General features: G+C 42.8%; 1 protein-coding gene across 2 annotated transcripts in view; it reads right to left on the reverse strand.

Annotated features, from left to right (window-relative positions):
- LOC139749394 (transcription termination factor, mitochondrial-like) overlaps positions 1–23,113 on the reverse strand; it is an 86,252-nt gene that overhangs the window by 10,456 nt on the left and 52,683 nt on the right. For both annotated transcript variants that reach the window (XM_071663201.1, XM_071663200.1), the window contains exon 8: positions 2,629–2,835. In XM_071663201.1, the coding sequence (XP_071519302.1) occupies positions 2,629–2,835 (207 nt within the window). The remainder of the gene's footprint in view (positions 1–2,628; positions 2,836–23,113) is intronic.

Genomic DNA, 23,113 nt, shown 5'->3' on the forward strand with positions numbered 1-23,113 from the left:
CACTCTTCCCCTTTAGCCTTGAGCTTCGTTTCACTCAGAGCCAAAACATCCAGGTTCCTTTCCTCAAACATACTACCTATCTCTCCTTTTTTCACATCTTGGTTACATCCACACACATTTAGGCACCCCACTCTGAGCCTTCGAGGAGGATGAGCACTCCCCGCGTGACTCCTTCTTCTGTTTCCCATTTTAGAAAGTTAATACAAGGAGGGGAGGATTTCCGGCCCCCCGCTCCCGTCCCCTCTAGTCGCTTTCTACGACACGCGAATACGTGGGAAGTATTCTTTCACCCCTATCCCCAGGGATAATATATATATATATATACACACACACACACACATACATCCACACACATACGCACATACACACACACACACACATACATATATATACATATGAAAAATGTAAGAAAATTTAGAAAACAAACTTTTAGCTTGAAATGAATGAAAAAATGAACGTCACATAATGGTTCAACCTCTGGCTATGGAAAAGGAAATGTACAATTTATTCACACAAACGTCAATAGCAGTTTTCATCAATTTCACCACTGAATCAATAAGCTTCAATGTCTAAGCTACATTTTTCTCCAACTTCACTATTTTCTTATATATATATATATATATATATACATATATATATCTTTCTTTTCTTTCAAACTATTCGCCATTTCCCGCATTAGCAAGGTAGCGTTAAGAACAGTGGACTGGGCCTCTGAGGGAATATCCTCACCTGGCCCCCTTCTCTGTTCCTTCTTTTGGAAAATTAAAAAAAAAAACAAGAGGGGAGGATATCCAGCCCCCCGCTCCCTCCCCTTTTAGTCGCCTTCTACGACACGCAGGGACTACGTGGAAAGTATTCTTTCTCCCCTATCCCCAAGGATATATATATATATATATATATATATATATTGAGATATATAGGTATGTATATTTGCTTGTGTGGACGTGTATGTATATACATGTGTATGTGGGTGGATTGGGCCATTCTTTCGTCTGTTTGCTTACGCTACCTTGCTAACGCAGGAGACAGCGACAAAGCAAAATAAATAAATAAATAATATATATATATATATATATATATATATATATATATATATATATATATATATATATATATATATATGGGGGCGGGGGTGGATCATGGGGTGGGGGAGGGGGCGAAAGTTCTGGGGGCCTTGGGGGGTGTGTGGAGGTCGAGAACGTTGTCTCGGAGAGCAAGAGTGGGTGTGTTTGAAGGAATAGTGGTTCCAACAATGTTGTATGGTTGCGAGGCGTGGGCTATGGATAGAGTTGTGCGCAGGAGGATGGATGTGCTGGAAATGAGATGTTTGAGGACAATGTGTGGTGTGAGGTGGTTTGATCGAGTGAGTAACGTAAGGCTAAGAGAGATGTGTGGAAATAAAAAGAGCGTGGTTGAGAGAGCAAAAGAGGGTGTTTTGAAATGGTTTGGGCACATGGAGAGAATGAGTGAGGAAAGATTGACCAAGAGGATATATGTGTCGGAGGTGGAGGGAACGAGAAGTGGGAGACCAAATTGGAGGTGGAAAGATGGAGTGAAAAAGATTTTGTGTGATCGGGGCCTGAACATGCAGGAGGGTGAAAGGAGGGCAAGGAATAGAGTGAATTGGATCGATGTGGTATACCGGGGATTGATGTGCTGTCAGTGGGTTGAATCAGGGCATATGAAGCGTCTGGGGTAAACCATGGAAAGCTGTGTAGGTATGTATATTTGCGTGTGTGGACGTATGTATATACATGTGTATGGGGGTGGGTTGGGCCATTTCTTTCGTCTGTTTCCTTGCGCTACCTCGCAAACGCGGGAGACAGCGACAAAGCAAGAAAAAAAAAAAAATATATATATATATATTCATGCTTGCCTTCATCCATTCCTGGAACTATACATTAACCTACATTTTTCCATATTGCATAGCCCTCCTCATCATCAGACAGGCAAGGTTTTCATAGGTATGATTAATTTTATAAGTGTTTTACAATATCCCACATTTCTTAGATCAGAACAGTCCTTCCAATTATTCATTAAGTATGGTTTTCAAGGGACTCATGCACTGACAGACTAAAATAACTGATTTCCATGGCAGGGACCTTGTCATAATATAAGGACCCAAGTTATAGTCCAAACAATCTCACTGATTATGCTAATTGTTGTATCCACAGCTTACTTCCGTGCTAAGGAAAAATCTGAGAAATTAGTCAAGTATATAACTCTGCCAGCCCATTGCAGAAAACACTAATACTTTCAAGCTTTAACATGTATAGTAGATGTTAATAAATTCACAGCTAACACTGACCATAATTCATACTTCTTAGGATTGCTTTGTCATCAGTGCTATGTTGTTAAGTTTTAAACAGTTGTGTCTTTCACTTAAATGTCAAACTGGCAGCACAGCAATTTAGTACTGGCCTCACCATAAACTCGGTGTACTAAGTTCTCTTATCATGGCTAAATGGCACATGAATTAAGAAAAAAAATAAATCTCATCCTCCATTAAAAGTACACTGCCAAAGTGTCTGAAATTTTCAGAAAGAATTTGGCACGTTTCCTTCTTGGCAATACATGAACACTTTATCTCTGTCTTTAACCAGGACCTCCTGGAAGCATACAACATACCTGATTTCTTCGGGTGTGAGTCCCTCAGAGAACAGAAGATTGAAGACTCTCTCAAACTTGGTAATGTGAATTTTTTTCAATAATGAATTACTTTGAAAAAGTCTCTCAACCATTTGCGGTTCACACTGTAGCTTTTCTGACAGATATCCAGTTATATCCTTGTGTTTATTAAACAGAAGTTTCCCCGTATGATACCGTTCACAGTACCTGTGGAAAAAAAAAAAATATTATTGCATTACAATAAAAAATGAGAGATGAGGGATGAGAGAGCTTGGGAAGTGAGTCAATTGTTGTTCGCTGATGATACAGCGCTGGTGGCTGATTCATGTGAGAAACTGCAGAAGCTGGTGACTGAGTTTGGTAAAGTGTGTGGAAGAAGAAAGTTGAGAGTAAATGTGAATAAGAGCAAGGTTATTAGGTACAGTAGGGGTGAGGGTCAAGTCAATTGGGAGGTGAGTTTGAATGGAGAAAAACTGGAGGAAGTGAAGTGTTTTAGATATCTGGGAGTGGATCTGTCAGCGGATGGAACCATGGAAGCGGAAGTGGATCATAGGGTGGGGGAGGGGGCGAAAATTTTGGGAGCCTTGAAAAATGTGTGGAAGTCGAGAACATTATCTCGGAAAGCAAAAATGGGTATGTTTGAGGGAATAGTGGTTCCAACAATGCTGTATGGTTGCGAGGCGTGGGCTATGGATAGAGATGTGCGCAGGAGGATGGATGTGCTGGAAATGAGATGTTTGAGGACAATGTGTGGTGTGAGGTGGTTTGATCGAGTAAGTAACGTAAGGGTAAGAGAGATGTGTGGAAATAAAAAGAGCGTGGTTGAGAGAGCAGAAGAGGGTGTTTTGAAATGGTTTGGGCACATGGAGAGAATGAGTGAGGAGAGATTGACCAAGAGGATATATGTGTCGGAGGTGGAGGGAACGAGGAGAAGAGGGAGACCAAATTGGAGGTGGAAAGATGGAGTGAAAAAGATTTTGTGTGATCGGGGCCTGAACATGCAGGAGGGTGAAAGGAGGGCAAGAAATAGAGTGAATTGGAGTCATGTGGTATACCGGGGTTGACGTGCTGTCAGTGGATTGAAGCAAGGCATGTGAAGCGTCTGGGGTAAACCATGGAAAGCTGTGTAGGTATGTATATTTGCGTGTGTGGACGTGTGTATGTACATGTGTATGGGGGGGGGGTTGGGCCATTTCTTTCGTCTGTTTCCTTGCGCTACCTCGCAAACGCGGGAGACAGCGACAAAGTATAAAAAAAAAAAAAAAAAAAAAAAAAAAAAAAATATATATATATATATATTATCCCTGGGGATAGGGGATTAAGAATACTTCCCACGTATTCCCTGCGTGTCGTAGAAGGAACAGAGGGGGCCAGGTGAGGATATTCCAAAAAAGGCCCAGTCCTCTGTTCCTAACGCTACCTCGCTAACGCAGGAAATGGTGAATACTTTTTAAAAAAAAAAAAAAAATTATATATATATATATATATATATATATATATATATATATATATATATATATATATGATAGAGTTGATAGAGATGCTCTGTGGAAGGTATTAAGAATATATGGTGTGGGAGGCAAGTTGTTAGAAGCAGTGAAAAGTTTTTATCGAGGATGTAAGGCATGTGTACGTGTAGGAAGAGAGGAAAGTGATTGGTTCTCAGTGAATGTAGGTTTGCGGCAGGGGTGTGTGATGTCTCCATGGTTGTTTAATTTGTTTATGGATGGGGTTGTTAGGGAGGTAAATGCAAGAGTTTTGGAAAGAGGGGCAAGTATGAAGTCTGTTGGGGATGAGAGAGCTTGGGAAGTGAGTCAGTTGTTGTTCGCTGATGATACAGCGCTGGTGGCGGATTCATGTGAGAAACTGCAGAAGCTGGTGACGGAGTTTGGTAAAGTGTGTGGAAGAAGAAAGTTAAGAGTAAATGTGAATAAGAGCAAGGTTATTAGGTACAGTAGGGTTGAGGGTCAAGTCAATTGGGAGGTGAGTTTGAATGGAGAAAAACTGGAGGAAGTGAAGTGTTTTAGATATCTGGGAGTGGATCTGTCAGCGGATGGAACCATGGAAGCGGAAGTGGATCATAGGGTGGGGGAGGGGGCGAAAATTTTGGGAGCCTTGAAAAATGTGTGGAAGTCGAGAACATTATCCCGGAAAGCAAAAATGGGTATGTTTGAAGGAATAGTGGTTCCAACAATGTTGTATGGTTGCGAGGCGTGGGCTATGGATAGAGTTGTGCGCAGGAGGATGGATGTGCTGGAAATGAGATGTTTGAGGACAATGTGTGGTGTGAGGTGGTTTGATCGAGTAAGTAACGTAAGGGTAAGAGAGATGTGTGGAAATAAAAAGAGCGTGGTTGAGAGAGCAGAAGAGGGTGTTTTGAAATGGTTTGGGCACATGGAGAGAATGAGTGAGGAAAGATTGACCAAGAGGATATATGTGTCGGAGGTGGAGGGAACGAGGAGAAGAGGGAGACCAAATTGGAGGTGGAAAGATGGAGTGAAAAGGATTTTGTGTGATCGGGGCCTGAACATGCAGGAGGGTGAAAGGAGGGCAAGAAATAGAGTGAATTGGAGCGATGTGGTATACAGGGGTTGACGTGCTGTCAGTGGATTGAATCAAGGCATGTGAAGCGTCCGGGGTGAACCATGGAAAGCTGTGTAGGTATGTATATTTGCGTGTGTGGACGTGTGTATGTACATGTGTATGGGGGGGGGGTTGGGCCATTTCTTTTCGTCTGTTTCCTTGCGCTACCTCGCAAACGCGGGAGACAGCGACAAACTATAAAAAAAAAAAAAAAAAAAAAATATATATATATATATATATATATATATATTTATTTATTTTATATTTATTTTGCTTTGTCGCTGTCTCCCGCGTTTGCGAGGTAGCGCAAGGAAACAGACGAAAGAAATGGCACAACCCACCCCCATACACAATGTACACACACACACGCCCACACACGCAAATATACATACCTATACATCTCAATGTACACATATATATACACACACAGACATATATACCCATGCACACAATTCACACTGCCTGCCCCTATTCATTCCCATTGCCACCTCGCCACACATGGAATACCATCCCCCTCCCCCCTCATGTGTGCGAGGTAGCACTAGGAAAAGACAACAAAGGCCCCATTCGTTCACACTCAGTCTCCAGCTGTCACGCAATAATGCCCGAAACCACAGCTCCCTTTCCACATCCAGGCCCCACACAACTTTCCATGGTTTACCCCAGATGCTTCACATGCCCTGATTCAATCCACTGACAGCACGTCAACCCCGGTATACCACATCGATCCAATTCACTCTATTCCTTGCCCGCCTTTCACCCTCCTGCATGTTCAGGCCCCGATCACTCAAAATCTTTTTCACTCCATCTTTCCACCTCCAATTTGGTCTCCCACTTCTCCTCGTTCCCTTCACCTCCGACACATATATCCTCTTGGTCAATCTTTCCTCACTCATTCTCTCCATGTGCCCAAACCATTTCAAAACACCCTCTTCTGCTCTCTCAACCACACTCTTTTTATTTCCACACATCTCTTACCCTTACATTACTTAATCGATCAAACCACCTCACATCACACATTGTCCTCAAACATCTCATTTCCAGCACATCCACCCTCCTGCGCACAACTCTATCCATAGCCCACGCCTCGCAACCATACAACATTGTTGGAACCACTATTCCTTCAAACATACCCATTTTTGCTTTCCGAGATAATGTTCTCGACTTCCACACATTCTTCAAAGCTCCCAGGATTTTCGCCCCCTCCCCCACCCTATGATTCACTTCCGCTTCCATGGTTCCATCCGCTGCCAGATCTACTCCCAGATATCTAAAACACTTTACTTCCTCCAGTTTTTCTCCATTCAGACTTACCTCCCAATTGACTTGACCCTCAACCCTACTGTACCTAATAACCTTGCTCTTATTCACATTTACTCTTAACTTTCTTCTTTCACACACTTTACCAAACTCAGTCACCAGCTTCTGCAGTTTCTCACATGAATCAGCCACCAGCGCTGTATCATCAGCGAACAACAACTGACTCACTTCCCAAGCTCTCTCATCCACAACAGACTTCATACTTGCCCCTCTTTCCAAAACTCTTGCATTCACCTCCCTAACAACCCCATCCATAAACAAATTAAACAACCATGGAGACATCACACACCCCTGCCGCAAACCTACATTCACTGAGAACCAATCACTTTCCTCTCTTCCTACACGTAGACATGCCTTACATCCTCGATAAAAACTTTTCACTGTTTCTAACAACTTGCCTCCCACACCATATATTCTTAATACCTTCCACAGAGCATCTCTATCAACTCTATCATATGCCTTCTCCAGATCCATAAATGCTACATACAAATCCATTTGCTTTTCTAAGTATTTCTCACATACATTCTTCAAAGCAAACACCTGATCCACACATCCTCTACCACTTCTGAAACCATACTACTCTTCCCCGATCTGATGCTCTGTACATGCCTTCACCCTCTCAATCAATATCCTCCCGTATGCTTTACCAGGAATACTCAACAAACTTATACCTCTGTAATTTGAGCACTCACTCTTATCCCCTTTGCCTTTGTACAATGGCACTATGCACGCATTCCGCCAATCCTCAGGCACCTCACAATGAGTCATACATACATTAAATAACCTTACCAACCAGTCAACAATACAGTCACCCCCTTTTTTAATAAATTCCACTGCAATACCACCCAAACCTGCTGCCTTGCCGGCTTTCATCTTCCGCAAAGCTTTTACTACCTCTTCTCTGTTTACCAAATCATTTTCCTTAACCCTCTCACTTTGCACACCACCTCGACCAAAACACCCTATATCTGTCACTCTATCATCAAACACATTCAACAAACCTTCAAAATACTCACTCCATCTCCTTCTCACATCACCACTACTTGTTATCACATCCCCATTTGCGCCCTTCACTGAAGTTCCCATTTGCTCCCTTGTCTTACGCACTTTATTTACCTCCTTCCAGAACATCTTTTTATTCTCCCTAATATTTAATGATACTCTCTCACCCCAACTCTCATTTGCCCTCTTTTTCACCTCTTGCACCTTTCTCTTGACCTCCTGTCTCTTTTTTTTTATACATCTCCCACTCAATTGCATATATATAAATATATGCGGCAGGGGTGTGTGATGTCTCCATGGCTGTTTAATTTGTTTATGGATGGGGTTGTTAGGGAGGTGAATGCAAGAGTTTTGGAAAGAGGGGCAAGTATGAAGTCTGTTGGGGATGAGAGAGCTTGGGAAGTGAGTCAGTTGTTGTTCGCTGATGATACAGCGCTGGTGGCTGATTCATGTGAGAAACTGCAGAAGCTGGTGACTGAGTTTGGTAAAGTGTGTGAAAAAAGAAAGTTAAGAGTAAATGTAAATAAGAGCAAGGTTATTAGGTACAGTAGGGTTGAGGGTCAAGTCAATTGGGAGGTAAGTTTGAATGGAGAAAAACTGGAGGAAGTAAAGTGTTTTAGATATCTGGGAGTGGATCTGGCAGCGGATGGAACCATGGAAGCGGAAGTGAATCATAGGGTGGGGGAGGGGGCGAAAATTCTGGGAGCCTTGAAGAATGTGTGGAAGTCGAGAACATTATCTCGGAAAGCAAAAATGGGTATGTTTGAAGGAATAGTGGTCCCAACAATGTTGTATGGTTGCGAGGCGTGGGCTATGGATAGAGTTGTGCGCAGGAGGATGGCTGTGCTGGAAATGAGATGTTTGAGGACAATGTGTGGTGTGAGGTGGTTTGATCGAGTAAGTAATGTAAAGGTAAGAGAGATGTGTGGAAATAAAAAGAGTGTGGTTGAGAGAGCAGAAGAGGGTGTTTTGAAATGGTTTGGGCACATGGAGATAATGAGTGAGGAAAGACTGACCAAGAGGATATATGTGTCGGAGGTGGAGGGAATGAGGAGAAGTGGGAGACCAAATTGGAGGTGGAAAAATGGAGTGAAATAGATTTTGAGTGATCGGGGCCAGAACATGCAGGAGGGTGAAAGGCGTGCAAAGAATAGAGTGAATTGGAACAATGTGGTATATATTATCCCTGGGGATAGGGGAGAAAGAATACTTCTCACGTATTACCTGCGTGTCGTAGAAGGCGACTAAAAGGGGATGGAGCGGGAGGCTGGATATCCTCCCCTCTTGTTTTTTTTTTAATTTTCCAAAAGAAGGAACAAAGAAGGGGGCCAGGTGAGGGCATTCCCTCAGAGGCCCAGTCCTCTGTTCTTAACACTACCTCGCTAATGCGGGAAATGGCGAATAGTTTAAAAAAAAAAAATATATATATATTTATTTATTTATTATTTTGCTTTGAGCTGTCTCCCGCATTAGCAAGGTAGCACAAGGAAACAGATCAAAGAATGGCCCAACCCACCCACATGCACATGTATATACATACACGTCCACACACGCAAATATACATACCTATACATCTCAACGTATACATATATATATATATACACACACACAGACATATACATATATACACATGTACATAATTCATACTGTCTGCCTTTATTCATTCCCATCGCCACCTCGCCATGCATGAAATAACAACCTCCTCCCCCCTCATGTATGCGAGGTAACGCTAGGAAAAGACAACAAAGGCCCCATTCGTTCACACTCAGTCTCTAGCAGTCATGTAATAATGCACCGAAACCACAGCTCCCTTTCTACATCCAGGCCACACAAAACTTTCCATGGTTTACCCCAGACGCTTCACATGCCCTGATTTAATCCACTGACAGCATGTTGACCCCGGTATACCACATCGTTCCAATTCACTCTATTCCTTGCACGCCTTTCATCCTCCTGCATGTTCAGGCCCCGATCACTCAAAATCTTTTTCACTCCATCTTTCCACCTCCAATTTGGTCTCCCACTTCTCCTCGTTCCCTCCATCTCTGAGACATATAGCCTCTTTGTCAATCTTTCCTCACTCACTCTCCATGTGACCAAACCATTTCAAAACACCCTCTTCTGCTCTCTCAACCACACTCTTTTTATTACCACACATCTCTCTTACCCTATTATTACTTATATATATATATATATATATATATATATATATATATATATATATATATATATTTTTTTTTTCATACTATTCGCCATTTCCCGCGATAGCGAGGTAGCGTTAAGAACAGAGGACTGGGCCTTTGAGGGAATACCCTCACCTGGCCCCCTTCTCTGTTCCTTCTTTTGGAAAATTAAAAAAAAAAAAAAGAGAGGGGAGGATTTCCAGCCCCCCGCTCCCTTCCCTTTTAGTCGCCTTCTACGACACGCAGGGAATACGTGGGAAGTATTCTTTCTCCCCTATCCCCAGGGATAGTATATATATATATATATATATATATATATATATATATATATATATATATATTTTTTTTTTTTTTTTTTTTTATACTTTGTCGCTGTCTCCCGCATTTGCGAGGTAGCGCAAGGAAACAGACGAAAGAAATGCCCCCCCCCCACACACATGTACATACACACGTCCACACACGCAAATATACATACCTACACAGCTTTCCATGGTTTACCCCAGACGCTTCACATGCCTTGATTCAATCCACTGACAGCACGTCAACCCCTGTATACCACATCGCTCCAATTCACTCTATTCCTTGCCCTCCTTTCACCCTCCTGCATGTTCAGGCCCCGATCACACAAAATCTTTTTCACTCCATCTTTTCACCTCCAATTTGGTCTCCCTCTTCTCCTCGTTCCCTCCACCTCCGACACATATATCCTCTTGGTCAATCTTTCCTCACTCATTCTCTCCATGTGCCCAAACCATTTCAAAACTCCCTCTTCTGCTCTCTCAACCACGCTCTTTTTATTTCCACACATCTCTCTTACCCTTACGTTACTTACTCGATCAAACCACCTCACACCACACATTGTCCTCAAACATCTCATTTCCAGCACATCCATCCTCCTGCGCACAACTCTATCCATAGCCCACGCCTCGCAACCATACAGCATTGTTGGAACCACTATTCCTTCAAACATACCCATTTTTGCTTTCCGAGATAATGTTCTCGACTTCCACACATTTTTCAAGGCTCCCAAAATTTTCGCCCCCTCCCCCACCCTATGATCCACTTCCGCTTCCATGGTTCCATCCGCTGACAGATCCACTCCCAGATATCTAAAACACTTCACTTCCTCCAGTTTTTCTCCATTCAAACTCACCTCCCAATTGACTTGACCCTCAACCATACTGTACCTAATAACCTTGCTCTTATTCACATTTACTCTTAACTTTCTTCTTCCACACACTTTACCAAACTCAGTCACCAGCTTCTGCAGTTTCTCACATGAATCAGCAACCAGCGCTGTATCATCAGCGAACAACAACTGACTCACTTCCCAAGCTCTCTCATCCCCCACAGACTTCATACTTGCCCCTCTTTCCAGGACTCTTGCATTTACCTCCCTAACAACCCCATCCATAAACAAATTAAACAACCATGGAGACATCACACACCCCTGCCGCAAACCTACATTCACTGAGAACCAATCACTTTCCTCTCTTCCTACACGTACACATGCCTTACATCCTCGATAAAAACTTTTCACTGCTTCTAACAACTTGCCTCCCACACCATATATTCTTAATACCTTCCACAGAGCATCTCTATCAACTCTATCATATGCCTTCTCCAGATCCATAAATGCTACATACAAATCCATTTGCTTTTCTAAGTATTTCTCACATACATTCTTCAAAGCAAACACCTGATCCACACATCCTCTATAGATATATATATATATATATATATATATATATATATATATATATATATATATATATATATATATATATATATAAGTTTCAGAAGTGGCAGAGGATGTGTGGATCAGGTGTTTGCTTTGAAGAATGTATGAGAAATACTTAGAAAAACAAATGGATTTGTATGTAGCATTTATGGATCTGGAGAAGGCATATGATAGAGTTGATAGAGATGCTCTGTGGAAGGTTTTAAGAATATATGGTGTGGGAGGCAAGTTGTTAGAAGCAGTAAAAATTTTTATCGAGGATGTAAGGCATGTGTACGTGTAGGAAGAGAGGAAAGTGATTGGTTCTCAGTGAATGTAGGTTTGTGGCAGGGGTGTGATGTCTCCATGGTTGTTTAATTTGTTTACGGATGGGGTTGTTAGGGAGGTGAATGCAAGAGTTTTGGAAAGAGGGGCAAGTACGCAGTCTGTTGTGGATGAGAGAGCTTGGGAAGTGAGTCAGTTGTTGTTCGCTGATGATACAGCGCTGGTGGCTGATTCATGTAAGAAACTGCAGAAGCTGGTGACTGAGTTTGGTAAAGTGTGTGAAAGAAGAAAGTTAAGAGTAAATGTGAATAAGAGCAAGTTTATTAGGTACAGTAGGGTTGAGGGTCAAGTCAATTGGGAAGTAAGTTTGAATGGAGAAAAACTGGAGGAAGTAAAGTGTTTTAGATATCTGGGAGTGGATCTGGCAGCGGATGGAACCATGGAAGCGGAAGAGAATCATAGGGTGGGGGAGGGGGCGAAAATTCTGGGAGCCTTGAAGAATGTGTGGATGTCGAGAACATTATCTCGGAAAGCAAAAATGGGTATGTTTGAAGGAATAGTGGTTCCAACAATGTTGTATGGTTGCGAGGCATGGGCTATGGATAGAGTTGTGTGCAGGAGGGTGGATGTGCTGGAAATGAGATGTCTGAGGACAATATGTGGTTTGATCGAGTAAGTAATGTAAGGGTAAGAGAGATGTGTGGAAATAAAAAGAGTGTGGTTGAGAGAGCAGAAGAGGGTGTTTTGAAATGGTTTGGTCACATGGAGAGAATGAGTGGGGAAAGATTGACCAAGAGGATATATGTGTCAGAGGTGGAGGGAACGAGGAGAAGTGGGAGACCAAATTGGAGGTGGAAAGATGAGGAGTGAAAAAGATTTTGAGTGATCGGGGCCTGAACATGCAGGAGGGTGAAAGGCGTGCAAGGAATAGAGTGAATTGGAACGATGTGGTATACCGGGGTCGACGTGCTGTCAATGGATTGAACCAGGGTATGTGAAGCATTTTGGGTAAACCATGCAAAGTGTGTGGGGCCTGGATGTGGAAAGGGAGCTGTGGTTTCGGTGCATTATTGCATGACAGCTAGGGACTGAGTGTGAACGAATGGGGCCTTTGGTGTCTTTCCTAGCACTACCTTGCGCACATGAGGGGGGAGGGGGTTGTTATTCCATGTGTGGCGGGGTGGCGATGGGAACAAATAGAGGCAAACATTATGAATTATGTACATGTGTATATATGTATATGTCTGTATGTGTATATATATGTGTACATTGAGATGCATATTGTGCATATGTGGACATGTATGTATATACATGTGTATGTGGGCGGGTTGGGCCATTCTTTCGTCTGTTTCCTTGCGCTACATCGCTAACGCGGGAGACAGCAACAAAGCAAAATAAAAATAAATAAATAAATATATATATATATATATATATATATTTTATATATATATATTTTATATATTCTATAAAAATATATATATATATATATATATATATATATATATATATATATATATTTTTTTTTTTTTTTTTTTTTTTATACTTTGTCGCTGTCTCCCGCGTTTGCGAGGTAGCGCAAGGAAACAGACGAAAGAAATTCCCCAACCCCCCCCATACACATGTACATACACACGTCCACACACACAAATATACATACCTACACAGCTTTCCATGGTTTACCCCGGACGCTTCACATGCCTTGATTCAATCCACTGACAGCACGTCAACCCCTGTATACCACATCGCTCCAATTCACTCTATTCCTTGCCCTCCTTTCACCCTCCTGCATGTTCAGGCCCCGATCACACAAAATCTTTTTCACTCCATCTTTCCACCTCCAATTTGGTCTCCCTCTTCTCCTCGTTCCCTCCACCTCCGACACATATATCCTCTTGGTCAATCTTTCCTCACTCATTCTCTCCATGTGCCCAAACCATTTTAAAACACCCTCTTCTGCTCTCTCAACCACGCTCTTTTTATTTCCACACATCTCTCTTACCCTTACGTTACTTACTCGATCAAACCACCTCACACCACACATTGTCCTCAAACATCTCATTTCCAGCACATCCATCCTCCTGCGCACAACTCTATCCATAGCCCACGCCTCGCAACCATACAACATTGTTGGAACTACTATTCCTTCAAACATACCCATTTTTGCTTTCCGGGATAATGTTCTCGACTTCCACACATTTTTCAAGGCTCCCAAAATTTTCGCCCCCTCCCCCACCCTATGATCCACTTCCGCTTCCATGGTTCCATCCGCTGACAGATCCACTCCCAGATATCTAAAACACTTCACTTCCTCCAGTTTTTCACCATTCAAACTCACCTCCCAATTGACTTGACCCTCAACCCTACTGTACCTAATAACCTTGCTCTTATTCACATTTACTCTTAACTTTCTTCTTCCACACACTTTACCAAACTCCGTCACCAGCTTCTGCAGTTTCTCACATGAATCCGCCACCAGCGCTGTATCATCAGCGAACAACAACTGACTCACTTCCCAAGCTCTCTCATCCCCAACAGACTTCATACTTGCCCCTCTTTCCAAGACTCTTGCATTTACCTCCCTAACAACCCCATCCATAAACAAATTAAACAACCATGGAGACATCACACACCCCTGCCGCAAACCTACATTCACTGAGAACCAATCACTTTCCTCTCTTCCTACACGTACACATGCCTTACATCCTCGATAAAAACTTTTCACTGCTTCTAACAACTTGCCTCCCACACCATATATTCTTAATACCTTCCACAGAGCATCTCTATCAACTCTATCATATGCCTTCTCCAGATCCATAAATGCTACATACAAATCCATTTGCTTTTCTAAGTATTTCTCACATACATTCTTCAAAGCAAACACCTGATCCACACATCCTCTACCACTTCTGAAACCACACTGCTCTTCCCCAATCTGATGCTCTGTACATGCCTTCACCCTTTCAATCAATACCCTCCCATATAATTTACCAGGAATACTCAACAAACTTATACCTCTGTAATTTGAGCACTCACTCTTATCCCCTTTGCCTTTGTACAATGGCACTATGCACGCATTCCGCCAATCCTCAGGCACCTCACCATGAGTCATACATACATTAAATAACCTTACCAACCAGTCATTTTTATTTATATTTCCTTTGCTTTGTTGCTGTCTCCTGCGTTTGCGAGGTAGCGCAAGGAAACAGACGAAAGAAATGGCCCAACCCACCCCATACACATGTATATACATACACGTCCACACATGCAAATATACATACCCATACATCTCAATGTACACATATATATACACACACAGACACATACATATATACACATCCACACAATTCACACTGTCTGCCTTTGTTCATTCCCATCGCCACCTCGCCACACATGGAATAACATCCCCCTCCCCCCCTCATGTGCGAAGTAGCGCTAGGAAAAGACAACAAAGGCCCCATTCGTTCACACTCAGTCTCTAGCTGTCATGCAATAATGCCCGAAACCACAGCTTCCTTTCCACATCCAGGCCCCACAGAACTTTCCATGGTTTACCCCAGATGCTTCACATAACGTGATTTAATCCATTGACAGCACGTCGACCCCAGTATACCACATCGATCCAATTCGCTCTATTCCTTGCCCGCCTTTCACCTTCCTGAATGTTCAGGCCCCGATCACTCAAAATCTTTTTCACTCCATCTTTCCACCTCCAATTTGGTCTCCCACTTCTCCTCGTTCCCTCCACCTCCGACACATATATCCTCTTGGTCAATCTTTCCTAACTCATTCTCTCCATGTGATCAAACCATTTCAAAACACCCTCTTCTGCTCTCTCAACCACGCTCTTTTTATTTCCACACATCTCTCTTACCCTTACATTACTTAATCGATCAAACCACCTCACAACACATGTTGTCGTCAAACATCTCATTTCCAGCAAATCCACCCTCCTGCACACAACTCTATCCATAGCCCACGCCTCGCAACCATACAACATTGTTGGAACCACTATTCCTTCAAACATTGCCATTTTTGCTTTCGGAGATAATGTTCTCGACTTCCACACATTCTTCAAGGCTCCCAGGATTTTTGCCCCCTCCCCCACCCTATGATTCACTTCCGCTTCCATGGTTCCATCCGCTGCCAGATCCACTCACAGATATCTAAAACACTTTACTTCCTCCAGTTTTCTCCATTCAAACTTACCTCCCAATTGACTTGACCTGCACCCCTACTGTACCTAATAACCTTGCTCTTATTCACATTTACTCTTAACTTTCTTCTTTCACACACTTTACCAAACTCAGTCACCAGCTTCTGCAGTTTCTCACATGAATCAGCCACCAGCGCTGTATCATCAGCGAACAACAACTGACTCACTTCCCAAGCTCTCTCATCCCCAACAGACTTCATACTTGCCCCTCTTTCCAAAACTCTTGCATTCACCTCCCTAACAACCCCATCCATAAACAAATTAAACAACCATGGAGACATCACACACCCCTGCCGCAAACCTACATTCACTGAGAACCAATCACTTTCCTCTCTTCCTACATGTACACATGCCTTACATCCTCGATAAAAACTTTTCACTGCTTCTAACAACTTGCCTCCCACACCATATATTCTTAATACCTTCCACAGAGCATCTCTATCAACTCTATCATATGCCTTCTCCAGATCCATAAATGCTACATACAAATCCATTTGCTTTTCTAAGTATTTCTCACATACATTCTTCAAAGCGGAAGTGGATCATAGGGTGGGGGAGGGGGCGAAATTCTGGGAGCCTTGAAGAACGTGTGGAAGTCGAGAACATTATCTCGGAAAGCAAAAATGGGTGTGTTTGAAGGAATAGTGGTTCCAACAATGTTGTATGGTTGCGAGGCGTGGGCTATGGATAGAGTTGTGTGCAGGAGGATGGATGTGCTGGAAATGAGATGTTTGAGGACAATGTGTGGTGTGAGGTGGTTTGATCGAGTAAGTAACGTAAGAGTAAGAGAGTTGTGTGGAAATAAAAAGAGCGTGGTTGAGAGAGCAGAAGAGGGTGTTTTGAAGTGTCTTGGGCACATGGAGAGAATGAGAGAGGAAAGATTGACCAAGAGGATATATGTGTCGGAGGTGGAGGGAGCGAGGAGAAGTGGGAGACCAAATTGGAGGTGGAAAGATGGAGTGAAAAAGATTTTGTGTGATTGGGGCCTGAACATGCAGGAGGGTGAAAGGAGGGCAAGGAATAGAGTGAATTGAATCGATGTGGTATACCGGGGTTGACGTGCTGTCAGTGGATTGAATCAGGGCATGTGAAGCGTCTGGGGTAAACCATGGAAAGCTGTGTAGGTATGTATATTTTGCGTGTGTGGATGTATGTATATACATGTGTATGGGGGTGGGTTGGGCCATTTGTTTCGTCTGTTTCCTTGCGCTACCTCGCAAACGCGGGAGACAGCGACAAAGCAAAAAAAATATATATATATATATATATATATATTTTTTTTTTTTTTATACTTTGTCGCTGTATATATATATATATATATATATATATATATATATATATATATATATATATATATATATATATATATATGAGAGGCAAGTGTTTGACCCATGGTGAGGTGCCTGAGGATTGGCAGAATGCGTGCATAGTGCCATTGTACAAAGGCAAAGGGGATAAGAGTGAGTGCTCAAATTACAGAGGTATAAGTTTGTTGAGTATTCCTGGTAAATTATATGGGAGGGTATTGATTGAGAGGGTGAAGGCATGTACAGAGCATCAGATTGGGGAAGAGCAGTGTGGTTTCAGAAGTGGTAGAGGATGTGTGGATCAGGTGTTTGCTTTGAAGAATGTATGTGAGAAATACTTAGAAAAGCAAATGGATTTGTATGTAGCATTTATGGATCTGGAGAAGGCATATGATAGAGTTGATAGAGATGCTCTGTGGAAGGTATTAAGAATATATGGTGTGGGAGGAAAGTTGTTAGAAGCAGAGAAAAGTTTTTAACGAGGATGTAAGGCATGTGTACGTGTAGGAAGAGAGGAAAGTGATTGGTTCTCAGTGAATGTAGGTTTGCGGCAGGGGTGTGTGATGTCTCCATGGTTGTTTAATTTGTTTATGGATGGGGTTGTTAGGGAGGTAAATGCAAGAGTTTTGGAAAGAGGGGCAAGTATGAAGTCTGTTGGGGATGAGAGAGCTTGGGAAGTGAGTCAGTTGTTGTTCGCTGACGACACAGCGCTGGTGGCTGATTCATGTGTGAAACTGTAGAAGCTGGTGACTGAGTTTGGTAAAGTGTGTGGAAGAAGAAAGTTAAGAGTAAATGTGAATAAGAGCAAGGTTATTAGGTACAGTAGGGTTGAGGGTCAAGTCAATTGGGAGGTGAGTTTGAATGGAGAAAAACTGGAGGAAGTGAAGTGTTTTAGATATCTGGGAGTGGATCTGGCAGCGGATGGAACCATGGAAGCGGAAGTGGATCATAGGGTGGGGGAGGGGGCGAAAATTCTGGGGGCCTTGAAGAATGTGTGGAAGTCGAGAACATTATCTCGGAAAGCAAAAATGGGTATGTTTGAAGGAATAGTGGTTCCAACAATGTTGTATGGTTGCGAGGCGTGGGCTATGGATAGAGTTGTGCGCAGGAGGATGGATGTGCTGGAAATGAGATGTTTGAGGACAATGTGTGGTGTGAGGTGGTTTGATCGAGTGAGTAACGTAAGGGTAAGAGAGATGTGTGGAAATAAAAAGAGCGTGGTTGAGAGAGCAGAAGAGGGTGTTTTGAAGTGGTTTGGGCACATGGAGAGAATGAGTGAGGAAAGATTGACCAAGAGGATATATGTGTCGGAGGTGGAGGGAACAAGGAGAAGAGGGAGACCAAATTGGAGGTGGAAAGATGGAGTGAAAAAGATTTTGTGTGATCGGGGCCTGAACATGCAGGAGGGTGAAAGGAGGGCAAGGAACAGAGTGAATTGGAGCGATGTGGTATACCGGGGCTGACGTGCTGTCAGTGGATTGAATCAAGGCATGTGAAGCGTCTGGGGTAAACCATGGAAAGCTGTGTAGGTATGTATATTTGCGTGTGTGGACGTATGTATATACATGTGTATGGGGGGGGGGTTGGGCCATTTCTTTCGTCTGTTTCCTTGCGCTACCTCGCAAACGCGGGAGAGAGCGACAAAGTATAAAAAAAAAAAAAAAGTGTTTTGGGAGCAGCTGAATGAGTGTGTTAGTGGTTTTGATGCACGAGACCGGGTTACAGTGATGGGTGATTTGAATGCAAAGGTGAGTAAAGTGGCAGTTGAGGGAATAATTGGTATACATGGAGTGTTCAGTGTTGTAAATGGAAATGGTGAAGAGCTTGTAGATTTATGTGCTGAAAAAGGACTGGTGATTGGGAATACCTGGTTTAAAAAGCGAGATATACATAAGTATACGTATGTAAGTAGGAGAGATGGCCAGATAGCGTTATTGGATTACGTGTTAATTGACAGGCTCACGAAAGAGAGACTTTTGGATGTTAATGTGCTGAGAGGTGCAACTGGAGGGATGTCTGATCATTATCTTGTGGAGGCTAAGGTGAAGATTTGTATGGCTTTTCAGAAAAGAAGAGTGAATGTTGGGGTGAAGAGGGTGGTGAGAGTAAGTGAGCTTGGGAAGGAGACTTGTGTGAGGAAGTGCCAGGAGAGACTGAGTACAGAATGGAAAAAGGTGAGAACAATGGAAGTAAGGGGAGTGGGGGAGAAATGGGATGTATTTAGGGAATCAGTGATGGATTGCGCAAAAGATGCTTGTGGCATGAGAAGAGTGGGAGGTGGGTTGATTAGAAAGGGTAGTGAGTGGTGGGATGAAGAAGTAAGATTATTAGTGAAAGCGAAGAGAGAGGCATTTGGACGATTTTTGCAGGGTAAAAATGCAATTGAGTGGGAGATGTATAAAAGAAAGAGACAGGAGGTCAAGAGAAAGGTGCAAGAGGTGAAAAAGAGGGCAAATGAGAGTTGGGGTGAGAGAGTATCATTAAATTTTAGGGAGAATAAAAAGATGTTCTGGAAGGAGGTAAATAAAGTGCGTAAGACAAGGGAGCGTATGGGAACTTCAGTGAAGGGCGCAAATGGGGAGGTGATAACAAGTAGTGGTGATGTGAGAAGGAGATGGAGTGATTATTTTGAAGGTTTGTTGAATGTGTTTGATGATAGAGTGGCAGATATAGGGTGTTTTCGTCGAGGTGGTGTGCAAAGTGAGAGGGTTAGGGAAAATGATTTGGTAAACAGAGAAGAGGTAGTAAAAGCTTTGCAGAAGATGAAAGCCAGCAAGGCAGCAGGTTTGGATGGTATTGCAGTGGAATTTATTAAAAAAGGGGGTGACTGTATTATTGACTGGTTGGTAAGGTTATTTAATGTATGTATGACTCATGGTGAGGTGCCTGAGGATTGGCGGAATGCGTGCATAGTGCCATTGTACAAAGGCAAAGGGGATAAGAGTGAGTGCTCAAATTACAGAGGTATAAGTTTGTTGAGTATTCCTGGTAAATTATATGGGAGGGTATTGATTGAGAGGGTGAAGGCATGTACATAGCATCAGATTGGGGAAGAGCAGTGTGGTTTCAGAAGTGGTAGAGGATGTGTGGATCAGGTGTTTGCTTTGAAGAATGTATGTGAGAAATACTTAGAAAAGCAAATGGATTTGTATGTAGCATTTATGGATCTGGAGAAGGCATATGATAGAGTTGATAGAGATGCTCTGTGGAAGGTATTAAGAATATATGGTGTGGGAGGCAAGTTGTCGGTGAAAAGTTTTTATCAAGGATGTAAGGCATGTGTACGTGTAGGAAGAGAGGAAAGTGATTGGTTCTCAGTGAATGTAGGTTTGCGGCAGGGGTGTGTGATGTCTCCATGGTTGTTTAATTTGTTTATGGATGGGGTTGTTAGGGAGGTAAATGCAAGAGTTTTGGAAAGAGGGGCAAGTATGAAGTCTGTTGGGGATGAGAGAGCTTGGGAAGTGAGTCAGTTATTGTTCGCTGATGATACAGCGCTGGTGGCTGATTCATGTGAGAAACTGCAGAAGCTGGTGACTGAGTTTGGTAAAGTGTGTGTGAAAGAAGAAAATTAAGAGTAAATGTGAATAAGAGCAAGGTTATTAGGCACAGTAGGGTTGAGGGTCAAGTCAATTGGGAGGTAAGTTTGAATGGAGCAAAACTGGAGGAAGTAAAGTGTTTTAGATATCTGGGAGTGGATCTGTCAGCGGATGGAACCATGGAAGCGGAAGTGGATCATAGGGTGGGGGAGGGGGCGAAAATTTTGGGAGCCTTGAAGAATGTGTGGAAGTCGAGAACATTATCTCGGAAAGCAAAAATGGGTATGTTTGAAGGAATAGTGGTTCCAACAATGTTGTATGGTTGCGAGGCGTGGGCTATGGATAGAGATGTGCGCAGGAGGATGGATGTGCTGGAAATGAGATGTTTGAGGACAATGTGTGGTGTGAGGTGGTTTGATCGAGTAAGTAACGTAAGGGTAAGAGAGATGTGTGGAAATAAAAAGAGCGTGGTTGAGAGAGCAGAAGAGGGTGTTTTGAAATGGTTTGGGCACATGGAGAGAATGAGTGAGGAAAGATTGACCAAGAGGATATATGTGTCGGAGGTGGAGGGAACGAGGAGAAGAGGGAGACCAAATTGGAGGTGGAAAGATGGAGTGAAAAAGATTTTGTGTGATCGGGGCCTGAACATGCAGGAGGGTGAAAGGAGGGCAAGGAATAGAGTGAATTGGAGCGATGTGGTATACAGGGTTTGACGTGCTGTCAGTGGATTGAATCAGGCATGTGAAGCGTCTGGGGTAAACCATGGAAAGCTGTGTAGGTATGTATATTTGCGTGTGTGGACGTGTGTATGTACATGTGTATGGGGGGGGGTTGGGCCATTTCTTTCGTCTGTTTCCTTGCGCTACCTCGCAAACGCGGGAGACGGCGACAAAGTATAAAAAAAAAAAAAAAAATATATGTATATATATATATATATATATATATATATATATATATATATATATTTTTTTTTTGCTTTGTCGCTGTCTCCCGCGTTTGCGAGGTAGCGCAAGGAAACAGACGAAAGAAATGGCCCAACCCACCCCCATACACATGTATATACATACGTCCACACACGCAAATATACATACCTACACAGCTTTCCATGGTTTACCCCAGACGCTTCACATGCCTTGATTCAATCCACTGACAGCACGTCAACCCCGGTATACCACATCGCTCCAATTCACTCTATTCCTTGCCCTCCTTTCACCCTCCTGCATGTTCAGGCCCCGATCACACAAAATCTTTTTCACTCCATCTTTCCACCTCCAATTTGGTCTCCCTCTTCTCCTCGTTCCCTCCACCTCCGACACATATATCCTCTTGGTCAATCTTTCCTCACTCATTCTCTCCATGTGACCAAACCATTTCAAAACACCCTCTTCTGCTCTCTCAACCACGCTCTTTTTATTTCCACACATCTCTCTTACCCTTACGTTACTTACTTGATCAAACCACCTCACACCACACATTGTCCTCAAACATCTCATTTCCAGCACATCCATCCTCCTGCACACAACTCTATCCATAGTCCACGCCTCGCAACCATACAACATTGTTGGAACCACTATTCCTTCAAACATACCCATTTTTGCTTTCCGAGATAATGTTCTCGACTTCCACACATTCTTCAAGGCTCCCAGAATTTTCGCCCCCTCCCCCACCCTATGATCCACTTCCGCTTCCATGTTTCCATCCGCTGCCAGATCCACTCCCAGATATCTAATGCGGGAAATGGCGAATAGTTTGAAAGAAAGAAAGATATATATATATAATATATAAAAAAAAAATATGTATATATTTTCATACATATTTGCCATTTCCTGCATTAGCAAGGTAGCTAAATAGGTGAGAGCAAATTACATGAGGGGAGTGGGAGAGGAATGGGATGTATTTAGGGAAGCAGTGATGGCATGTGCAAAAGATGCATGAGGCATGAGAAAGGTGGGATGAAGAAGCAAAGTTGTTAATGAGAGAAAAGAGAGGCGTTTGGATGATACAAGGAAGGAGTGCAAATGACTGGGAAAAGTATTAAAGAAAGTAGCAGATAGTCAAGAGGAAGTTGCAAGGGTTGTAAAAGAGGACAAGTGAGAGTGTATCATTAAACTTTAGGGAGAATAAAAAGATGTCTTGGAAGGAGGTAAATAACGAGCATAAGACAAGAACAAATGGAAACATCGGAGAAAGGGAGAAGTGATAACAGGTAGTGATGAAGTCAGAAGATGGAGTGAGTATTTTGAATGTGTTTGATGATAGGGTGGCAGATGTAGGGTATTTTGTTGGGGTGGTGTGTGAAGTGAGAGGGTCAGATAGAATGGCTGGGTTAAGAAAGA

This window comes from Panulirus ornatus, chromosome 7 (assembly GCF_036320965.1).
Source record: "Panulirus ornatus isolate Po-2019 chromosome 7, ASM3632096v1, whole genome shotgun sequence".
Taxonomy (NCBI): domain Eukaryota; kingdom Metazoa; phylum Arthropoda; class Malacostraca; order Decapoda; family Palinuridae; genus Panulirus; species Panulirus ornatus.